The 11,869-nt window shown below is 31.6% G+C and overlaps 1 protein-coding gene across 1 annotated transcript in view; it reads left to right on the top strand.

Moving 5' to 3' along the window:
• The first annotated feature begins 4,729 nt into the window (after positions 1-4,729).
• The window catches only part of LOC130901114 (E3 ubiquitin-protein ligase SMURF2), a 17,485-nt gene continuing 10,345 nt past the window's right edge, over positions 4,730-11,869 (top strand). The window contains exons 1-6 of the mRNA XM_057812215.1: positions 4,730-4,893; positions 5,052-5,090; positions 6,498-6,740; positions 6,873-7,242; positions 8,428-8,963; positions 9,278-9,447. Coding sequence (XP_057668198.1) covers positions 4,839-4,893; positions 5,052-5,090; positions 6,498-6,740; positions 6,873-7,242; positions 8,428-8,963; positions 9,278-9,447 — 1,413 coding nt within the window. The 5' untranslated portion in view covers positions 4,730-4,838. The remainder of the gene's footprint in view (positions 4,894-5,051; positions 5,091-6,497; positions 6,741-6,872; positions 7,243-8,427; positions 8,964-9,277; positions 9,448-11,869) is intronic.

The raw sequence follows: 11,869 nt of genomic DNA, 5'->3' as shown, positions 1-11,869 counted from the left end.
CGAATGGTTAGAGAGAGAAAATATTTAATTTTTTTAAAAGCAGCAAAACACTTTGATGTACCAAGAACCACATCGTTTCGATTGTATTAGAAAAATGAGCTATCTCCAGAAGAAGCTACAACCACTAAATTGGGAAGAACATCTGTTTTAGGTGATCACCTCGAAAATATCCTAGTAGAATATACTTTAAAGATGAAGAGCAAGTTTCACGGCTTGATGATGTTCGCCGAATGGGGAACATGTTGACTAAACGCAATCATTTGAAGATTCCTTTCGGTGACTCCGGAATGGCTTGAAAAAAGTGGCTAAAGTTATTTTTAAAGCATTAGAAGCAAAAATTTTCGTTGAGGAGACCCCTGGCACGTCTTTTATAAGAAATTTTTGTTCCAGTAAAGAAAAAGTACACGCTTTTTTCGATCGTCTTGAAGAAATCTACACTAAAGGCAATTGTACTCCGAATCGCATATATAACGTTGAAGATTCAGGCTGATATTGGTTCAAAGCCAGATACCCCAAGTTATCGGTCACAAAGGAAAACGACAACCAGCTTCACTTACTTCGTCTGAAAGAGGCTCATTAATGATTATAGTTATGAACGTTACTGACAATTTTGTGCCTGATTACATCATTTTTCTCGGGAAAAATATGAGCAAACAGCTAATGAGAGGCAGTCCTTCAGGTGCCGTAGGTGTGTCACATCCATCAGGGTATATACAAATTCACATATTTACAGATTGGTTTAGGCATTTTATCAAACATACCAACCCGACCCCAGAATCGAAAGTTTTAGTGATTTTAGATGGTTATTATTCACACATTCGAAAAATGACGTTATACTAGAAATTGCAGGGGAGAACAATGTTGAAATTATTTCTATAACTCCACACACAACCCACATACTTCAACCTTTAGATGAAACTTTTAAGGGACCATTGAAAACCGATTATAGTGAAGAAATACGTGGATAAGAAACAATTACAAGCTATCAAGTCCTTATGACATTGTTAAACTATTTGGCAGATCTTATTTGAAATCACAAATAGGGGAAATTGCAACAAATGGCTTTCGCGTTACACACCCTTGGCAATTAAATAAAAATATATTCAATGAGATCGACTGCATTGCTGCCCAACAAGATGCAGTTAAAACGGTTGCACCATCAATGCCACTCCAAGAAAATCAAGTTTTCAGTCAAAACATTCATCAAAAAACGATGCAAGACTTCCTGATAATAGTTTTTTTTTTTAAAGAAACTTCTTTCACACCAAGACAAGACACAGAATTTTATCCAAAGCAATCCAATTCCCGACTTGCTCCCAGTACTCTAAATCTGGTGTAGCTCTATGAAATTAGTCTAAGGTCAGATAAAAAAAAGGAAACTTTCTAATAGAGGAAGAAAGGCAACTACTGCTGAAATAAGGAAATCTTCTCAATATAAAAATCAACTCATTGACAGTAATAGAAAGAAGAATAAAAAAGGTTATCACTGCTAAAAATCAAGAAACACAAAGAAAAAAATAAAGTAAAACAGCAAAAAGAGGAAACCAAGTCTAATAATAGTCCCATTGATTCCAATGACGAAGAAGAAAACACTTTGATACAAACAGTGAGCCTGATGCCGCCATAGGACAGACAGGCTCTTGGTTCAGAAGATGCAGAGTAACAACCTGTTTTCACAAAATACTCGAGGAGACACATGGATCAAATGTCTCATGTGGGATTCTGTACCCATGTTGATTGCGCAGATAGCTGGATATGTGATTTTTGAAAATAACTTAAGTAACTTTTTAAAATTGACCAAAGTTACTGTAGTATCTCATAAAAGTAAAGGTTTATCATTTATAATTTTATAGTGATAATAAATAAGAATTAAAATATTTGATTTAGATTATTTTTTTTCTATAACACAAAAACAAAATGCTATTTCATGTTTGGTCACTTTCCTCTACGTCGCACATTTAGCTCAATTACTTTAAATTATAATTTTATGCAATTTTGATCTGATCGTTTGACCGAGACAATAAATGGTAGAGACCTAGAAAGTTTAATTATGATAATATGTAATTTTTATGGTTGATTAAATGGTTATACTGAAGGTTAGATAAAAAATGTGTTCTTGGTTATAATTTATTGTTTGAAAACTTGGGCGTCAACAAAATTTAATTCTATTATCTAATTCTAAATTCTCACGACTCAAACATGTCTTAACTTGTTGAGACTAGTCTCTAGTTCTATGAAGAGTAAAATTGCTTTAGTTTCTTCTCATAATTTTCTTTATGTTCATTGGCGATGCACAACGTTTTTATCATAGTATGGAGTGTGATGAATATGATTTTGTGTATTGTTAGAATAATATTGTATACAAAAGTTTGAAGCAACCATGGCAGCTAGGAAAATATGTGAAATTGAAGGGGAAGACACAGTTACGAAGCGAATAGCACTGCGTGGTTTAATCGTTTTAATAATGAAGATTTAACGCTTAAAGATCGTTCTTACATCTTACAAGATCTCGAATCCCTTGCATCTTCTAAAGATACCATATTTAAAATCATTAGTTAATATCTACAAAAGTTGTTGATGGGTACCACACGAATTAAACTTGCTTTGCTGAAAGTTGATCGTTTGGTTAGATGGGTTGTCACTTGCGATGAGAAATGGATTTATTTAAATGACCCCAACGTGAAAAATCAGTCAAAGGACACCAGAACTCGTCGCAAAGAGAAGTCGCTTCGAGCGGAAATTTTTGTTTATTATACTTCGAAATCTTTCTAAACGGTTGAGTTATCAATGCTGAGGTATAAAGAGGACAGCTGATGCGAATGTATGAGGTTTTATCGAAGAAATATTCAGGTTTAGTTAACCGAAAGTAGGTTCTCTTATAACAAGACTAAGCTAAACCACATGCTGCGAAAGTTACACGGAATAAGACCATATTCTTGTGTGAGAAAAAAATTTTAATTCAATGGATATGTTGAACATACAGAGAGCTAATATTTGCATCTAATCCCAATGAATGTTTTTATCAAGGCGTCAAACATTTTGTTGAACATCTTTTTGTATAATTATTTAACAAACAAAGTGAACATTCAAAACCGAGATTATTTATAAAACACATTCTAGTTCTGCTAAAGCCGTTACTATACGATGGGTCCAACTTTTGGGGCCGCATTGGTGTTCCAACGTACGCTAAACATTCACCTTCCAATATTGGATGAACTTTGAACGAAAGCTGGAACCTTACCTAAACTTACCTAAACAAATGAAAATGTGGCAAAAAGTGATTAACACCATGCAACAGATATAAACACACAAGAAGTGTGTGTAGTTGTACCACAAGTGTTGGTTCCAACATCGTTCCAATTTTGGGTACTCCTTTAACGCGGGTCAAAAAACCGACTTTCCATGGTCAACATAACCTTCGTCGAATGACATGCGCACTACAACCTCCCGATGCGTCCAATCATACGAGCGTCCAACGTTGGAAGCATTGAATGCATCGTGTGGTACCGGCTTAATGCAGGTACCTACTTAACTAGCATATACCGAATTTCAATTTATAGCTGTTAATAAAACGAAACCAGCAATAAGAGAAAATTATTTTCCTGAAGCCATGATAGATAAAATATTCTAAAAAGAATACAAACAATAGGACAGTTGTGAATCTATTTTAGTGAATATACTACCAAATATGTCACCAAAGCAATAAATCCAATATGATACTATTAACTAACGGTGTTATAATCCAACATGTATTAAATTATATAACAATGCTTTGGCAAAAATTCAATAATAGAGAATTGCTAAAATTTAGAATATACAAAAAATGATAATGTTATTAATTATAACAAAATCCTACGTAATGCGATTTCATATATATTTTTCAATATTTTGGATTCCTTGTACGTTTTTATATATAATAACTCCGTTTCGCCAGCAACGCAAAGTCAAGAAATGGCATTAGGTGGCATTAGGTGCCATTAGCCAAGTTTAAAATTAGGTGCTCTGTAATTTTCACAGTAACAGAATACTCAAATTTGCGGTGCTAAGAAAACGTGATGCTAGCAACGCAATGAAAATAATTACAATACATTGATTGTTGGATAAAAAAATTATTAGGCGCTGAAGAGTCAATATCGTGAAAGTTCCCAAATAATTAATAAACGTGTTAATTTTTGTTTATTTTTAATATATGTAATATATTCCTTATTATTAATGTTATTTCTCCTACTTTCATAACACCTAACCTATTACTTTTTCGTTAATGTTATTTCTCATACGGATCCTACTTTCATAATACCTCTTTTTCCCTATTATTACTATTTTCATACAACTTTTATATGTTATACCTCGGACGGCTTCTACTTTTAGAACACGTTGCTAGCATCACGTTTTCCTAGTACCGCAACTTTGAGTGTTCCGTTACTGTAAAAATTACAGAGCACCTAATTAGTACCTAATTTTGGCATTTTCTAAATGTAATTTTCAGACTTTGAGTTGCTGGCGAGACGGAGCTATATACAATTCATAATTGTGAGTTTGTATTAAAACAAATAATAGTAATTACAACTACATTTTTAAAAATTTAATAATAAAAGCATATATCGCCGTTTTCATGAATTGAAAATATCTAAAACTGCATATATGTAGATTTGGTTGCATAGCTTGTACACAAAGACTTGTCTTCGGCCTTGACGATTTGTTAGCATTGTCAATTGTCACCTTTCACCATGTTGTTGTTTTATGTGTTTCGTAACAATTGCAATTAAAATATCAACATGGCGTTAAAAAGTTAACGTGTAGTGATATGAGGACAATAAAAAAAAATAGTTTAAATAATAATGTCCAACGCACCACCAAATCGCCGCAATGGTGCACAAAAAATACGATTAACAAGTAAGAAAAATATGGCTCGATTACAATATATCAATTAATTAAATAAGCATAAAACATTGTTTTATAAACGTCAAGTTAACATGGCCTCATTGATTATTTCCTACATTATTTAGTTTGTATTAGTTAATTTTGACTTAATTCTACTTTCTCTTTTTTAGTTTTATGTGCTAGAAACTTGGTTAGAAAAGATTTATTCCGTAAGTACAAACATTATTTAACTTAATGATATTCCCATGTTATACAGGGTATTCCATGAATAATACTATTTAAAATGCAAATGAACTGACACTATGAATTGCAAGAACTAGTTAAAAATGACACATTGTAGAAGGTATAATAAAGCATTTGATCTATATAACATAATATATACAAAAGAATTATCATGAAAACTTTCATAAAAATCTTTACTAATATTACCAGTGCTTCCTTCTTAATCAGTAGTGGATTTCACAATTATTGTAAAAGTTATCTTCAGTATGTCGTAAACCATATTTATAATTAGGGTAATAAGAACAACTATTTTGGGTAAACTTCCATATTGTTTGAAATTAATATATAGTGACTCACCTCACAACTCAAATGAATATTTAAAAAATATTTAAATATTTAAAAAATAAATTTCTATAATTGACTCAATATTGAGAGTTTAGAGTTTATATAAATATTTTTTTCTTTAATTATAATTTTTATCATATTAAAAATATTTTATTGTATTATGAAACTTTGGCTTAAATTTTGCAGTTGCAGTTTTCTTTTTAAGTTAGACTATATCTAACTATTGAACACTGAATACCAAATGAAGTTCTGATTTAGTTAATAGTTAAGTGGCTAGAGCCATTTTCTGATTATTATGAGATCCTAAACTATTTCTGTAGTTCCACTTTACTATTTGCAAATGGGCTCTAATCAAGTGTGTTTTTCCTTAGTGAAGTTAGGAACTCTTAAAGCTCCTGAATAAACTTAGTATCTAACAAGAAACATTTCTTTTAAAAAAAAGTCACAAATGACTCCAAATCAAATATTTCATAATAAGAAAAAAGTCTAATGAATCCAAAAAATGTTTCCAAATTGTTTACTGAAATAATAATACCTAAAACTATTCCTTGGAATTTAACAAATCAGAAAACAATTTGCATAATCGAAATAATGGAAATAAATGTTCAGAATCAAGTTATATATATATATCAATATGCTTAAAATTTAATTTTTAATAACAAATATTTTTAAAGTTTATTTAAAAGCTAATGTGCCTATAATCAAAATTGAAAAATGAATATGAGTAGCCAAATGTTTTCCAGTGTAAAAGCCGCTTGGGTAATATTTCCACTAGTCACATCATCCAGTGGACAATTTGGAATAATCACTGTAATTTACTAGCAATCCTACTCACTGCTAAATCACTATACATTATTCCAAAATAATTTTTGTTTTACTTGTATAAACAAGGGTATATTATTGTATACACTATTAATACTAGAAATTTGTTGTAGCTGTAAAAAGTAGTCTTGTGTATACATATTATACTCAAAACTTTTCATTTCATTGTGAAAACACATCTGTTTATTTTTATATGTTATTCTGCACATTGCTAACTTAATTTTTAGGGCTTCCTGATCCATTTGCAAAGATATCTGTAGATGGTAGTGGACAGTGTCATTCAACAGAAACTGTGAAAAATACATTAGATCCTAAATGGAATTCACATTATGATCTGTATATAAGTAAAAGTGATAGTATTACAATTTCAGTTTGGAATCATAGGAAAGTTCATAAAAAACAGGGAAGTGGATTTTTGGGATGTGTTCGGATAGTAAATAATCTCATACAAAGGCTTAAAGATACAGGATGTGAGTGTTTTAATATTTACATATCTGTATTAAATTTACTTAGCTTCATGAAAAGCATTATATTTTCTTTATTTACTGAATATGTTTTATCATAGAAATGTGTTTGTTAATATTTTCATTTTATTTTTTCAGATCAGTGTTTAGATTTAGGCAAAGCAAATGCAGAAGACGAGCCAGTGAAAGGGCAAATTATCATATCTCTATTATCAAGAGATGGACCATGTGGGGGTACTCCTTTAGCAATTGTAGGTCCTCTAGGCGATCTTAGGGGACCTGCAGATCATGAAAATTCTAATTCAACTTCAAACTGTACCAATACAGAACTGCCACCTGGCTGGGAAGAACGCAGAACTCCCAATGGCCGATTATATTATGTTAATCACATCACAAAATCAACTCAATGGATAAGACCTCAAGCAAGTGCAAAGTCAAGAACAAACAGACCTAGGATAAATAATAATGTAAATTTGAATGTAGATAATAATAATATTGATACTAACAGGTGAGTTTATTTTAATACAATCTAAAAACTAAAAATTTTTGTTAGATTTTTTCAGTTGTAAGTTGTAGTTTACTTATTAACTGATGCTTAATGTGAAAAAAATTATTCAGTTCATTATAAGAGTGATGAAAATTCACAATTCTAATATGGTAGGGTAGTAATTAATTTTTAGGGTCAATAATTTAGTATTCCATCTAGTAACCCATAAACTTTGAAGTACTCTTTGCTTCAGATACTGGATAACATTAAGTTATTCTATTTAGAATATTGTTAGTTCAGGATCAGAGAGATATGTAAAATTATGATGAAGACAAATCAAGGGATATGCTCAAGTGTTTCTAGCCTACCTTATCTACTTCCATTTTAATTGAAAGTTGTAAGAATTAAATTATCATCATGAATGGTTACTGAGGTTCCAATCATCTTATTTTTTCTGTTTACTCATGTTCCAAAAATAAATTTTATGTGAACATGTGACAGATGAGATTCTAGTGATAAAATAGAACAATCTGCTGCAGAATTTATTTAAAAGAATACATTGTTGGTACTGAAGTTACAACAGAAACAAAATTTGATACGAATAAAAATTTCAAAAATAACTTCAAATTTTGAAAAATAAAATGTATGAAATATACTGGTTGACTTGAAGAAAATCACAAATGCTGTTGAAGAATAATATATTTTGGTATTAAGTATCCAAGGTATTTTAGCACCTCTAATTCGCAGAAACAAATTCAAGAAACATGAAAACAAAATTCTGAAACAAATGAAGATGGCCAGTAGACAAAGAATAGAATAAAAGAATAAAGAAGAGCTATTCTCAATGATGAAAGTCATCATCAATAATGAAATTATCTAATCATTATTTTAACCAGAAAAATAACTCTGGAATCTGAAAAATTGGTTGTGATCCTAATGTCATGTGCTAAAAAAAATGTTATTTTACAAAAAAGTGATTGATATAAGATGAATGTTTATTTTCTAAAGTAGAACTAGAAAATTATACACGTTGATTTCTGAAATAAGTGAATGAAACCCCTGTGTGTTGCAAACATGAATGAAAATAATTTAGAACCTAATTTGTAGAAGTCCAATTTCTTTACTAAGAAATGTAAATATAATATAGTTTGGATAATGAAAATTTTAATTTTCATAGCAATCTTAAAACTTGTATTTTGATTTTAGAAACATAGAACCACTAAATAATAACACTCCTACAATTACTACTACGACCACAACAACAACTGAAACATCACAATCTCCAGTAACACCATCTTCCAGTACGACCACAGTATCTCCCTTAATTAGTCCACAAAAGGAACAACCATCCCAACCAAGAACAGTACCGACAACATCAGCAACTACTCCTGCTCAATCTCCTTTTGCTTCTGTATCTCCCACATCCACTGCAGTAGTTCCGGCGCCTAACAATATTAGTTGTAATGCACCTTCAGTACCTGTCGCACCTGTTAATACTGTCAGTACATGTGTAGCTTCAACAAGCAATGTTAGTAGACTAGTGAGTAGTCCACAACAAAGAATAGCTACGAGAGAAAGAAGGCCGAGACCTAACAATGAAGGTGAAAGAAGAGAGGGTAGTAGTAGGAGAAGGCAAGGTAGGAATAGGAATTCAGTAAATGGGGCAGCATCACCTAGTGGAAGTAATAATAATCAGAATGGACTTTTGGCAGCAATGAAAATGGATTTGCCCCCTGGTTATGGTAAGTAATTTTATATACATATGAAGAAAACTATGAAAAAGAACTAAAGATAGTGTGAATGTCTAAAAGTCCTTCTAATTATTCATAAAACTTAGTGTCATTTAATTTAGAACTGAGAAATATTGAATAAAATATACAAAACGATATTAATTCCAATATTCCAATGAAAAATGCATTAAATATACCGAATAATTCTTTTCAAATTTTTCTTGAGTTATACTCAAAATATTGATTTAAAATGGGAAAAGCTGTTTACAATCAAGAACCTCCTTTTTTATAATATGGCTAATCATATTTAACGACATTTTTTTCAGAATTGCGAACTACTCAACAAGGACAAGTCTATTTTTATCATATACCTACAGGAGTGTCTACTTGGCATGATCCTAGGATACCCAAGGATCTTACTCCTTTAAGTCTTGATTTGGATCATCTAGGACCTTTACCCCCTGGTTGGGAAATGAGGCAAACCAGCTCTGGAAGGGTAAGTATCATTATTTGTTTAATTTAAATATGCTTCAACTATTTCTTACACCAAATTTGTTTTTATTGATATCATTGGCTTTTAAAAGGAACATTCATTATTTCTCCAATGATCTCAAAAATGTAACCATATAGTGTTAAATCATTCGAAGGAACAAAAGTTATAATAAAATTTACTAGATTTCATTATCAATATCAAAACGGGGACAATAGACAGAAGCAAAGTTCAGCCATAGACAAATGCTCACTTACACATTCCCTCGACAGTTAAATTTATTTTATTGTAATTTACTACTTTTAGAGCTGTAGAACATTTTTGCTAATTTTGGAGTTACCAGATGGCTTTCATTTTATTTAGGATTTTTTTAACCCTTTGGCACTTATCAGCTTTGTACGTTTCATCAGTGAGTTGCTCATTATATAAATATTTTGACATGTTGTGTAATTAAAAATCTTTTTTTACATATTGTTGAAATAACTGTTGTGTTTTCTTATTTTTTATCTCTCACTGAGTAGAATTTCAATTTTTGCAGCTTATATTTAAAAAAGTTATTAAAACACACTTTAGATTCAATTGACATTATTATAGTTTATTTCAGAAAGGTATAGAGTAATAAAACCTCATTAGGTATGCAAAGGGACCTCACGACCTCACGAATATTTAAGCCACTTTCATAGTTTGGCATTGATTTCATTGTAAAATTTTTTTTATCAAGTACAGGTAGTACCACCCGGGCTGGGGTCAATATATGGGCTTAGCCTATTGTTATCCATTCACAAACACTGAAAATAGTGTGCCAAAGGCGTACCAGTAGAATACTAGTAAAAAGGAAAGAATTTTATTTTAACAGAATAAAAATTAGGCATTATGTACAAAGTATTAGGTACACTTATTTTTTATTGAACATTATACAAAAAATACATTATGCAAAAATTAAATTATAAAAAATCATAATATTCTTCGTCATCTGAGGAACTGTCTCCTCTTGATGTTATAATTAACGGGTCGACGGTCCGATCAATCAAGTAGTCAAGATCCCACATTTTCTCCTCTTCTTTAATGACATGCTGGACTGATTTTCGCCAGTTCTCTGGTGTCACCTCCTTAATGGCTTGATCAAACAGTAGATAACTCTTTCATTTTGAATGTCGTGCTGTCTCTTGCTACAAATCCTTTCACTTGCGCCCATATAAGTTCTATAGGATTTAGTTCGCAATGATATGGAGGTGTGCGCAGCACAGTTACACTATGCTTTTCTGCTGTATCTTCCACGGCGTATTTCATAAAATGATGTTTGTGTAAATTTGCTATAGTTAATAGTTCTTTTTTTATCAAATTATCTTCAAATTCAATACTTTTGGTGGTTAATAATTTTTTATTTTCTCCAAGATGAAGTTGGAGTCTTCTCTATGTGTCGAGAATGATAACTTGCGTTATCCATAACTACTACTGAATCAGCCGGAAGATATTTTATCATTTCACCAAAATAGTCTTCAAAAACATTTGAATCCATGTCCTCGGGATAATCTCCCGTATGGCACGACTGAAAGGTTAGCAAACCTTCTTTTAAAAATCCCTCTTCGCTTCCAATATTGACGATTATTAGTCTTTCCCCTTTACCTGAAGGCACCTTGATACCCGTTGACAGGCCTTCCATGAAAGCTTGGCAAGCACTGGTTATATTTTTGTCTTGCCACATTTTTGGTACCTAGATTAATCCATGTGTCATCAAGATAAAATATTTTCTTCTGCTCTGTTCTGTACTGCTTTATACTTTTTAAGTATTTTCGTTGCCATCAAACAATTTCATCGCTCTCCAGTAAAAGTGCTTTACGATTATGCTTTTTCCAGGCAAAATCCATATTTCTCAAAGTGGTCCATAAAAGTTTTTTAGTTATCCACGGAATACTGTCATTCTGGCCAAGCTCCATTAAAATCTTATCTAGGGTGGGTATTTCTTTTTTAAAATAAAAAGAGTGAACTTTTCTTCGAATTACACTTTTGATGTCTTCATCAAGGACTTTTACTGGTCAGCTTGAACTTTTCATGGGAGGTTCCACTTGGCCTGCTATCTTCCTCCCCCGCAATAATTTAAAAACGGTGGACTTTCCAACTCCAGTCACTCGGGAACATCCGTCGACAGTTTCTTGTACAGTAAATTTCGGGTAATCGTATTTTATGCAATCGTGTACATTTAAAATAATAAGTTTTTCATTCACTGATCGTGGAGAATTATTGGAACATCTTTTCGTTGGTGTAATGTCACCATTTTATTACTAATCTTATAATACTGTGAACACTATTAACACTATTTACGGCTTAACAGCAAATACTGATGCGTTAAAATAAACAAATGATTAAGCCGAATCTGAAATAGGGTTGGAATTAGGCAGAGGCACTAATAGAAGGTTAAAGGTACCTG

The sequence above is a fragment of the Diorhabda carinulata genome, chromosome X (genome assembly GCF_026250575.1).
Source record: "Diorhabda carinulata isolate Delta chromosome X, icDioCari1.1, whole genome shotgun sequence".
Taxonomy (NCBI): Eukaryota; Metazoa; Arthropoda; class Insecta; order Coleoptera; family Chrysomelidae; genus Diorhabda; species Diorhabda carinulata.
Note: the sequence above shows the minus strand (reverse complement) of the source record. Positions and strands in the feature narration are given on the sequence as shown.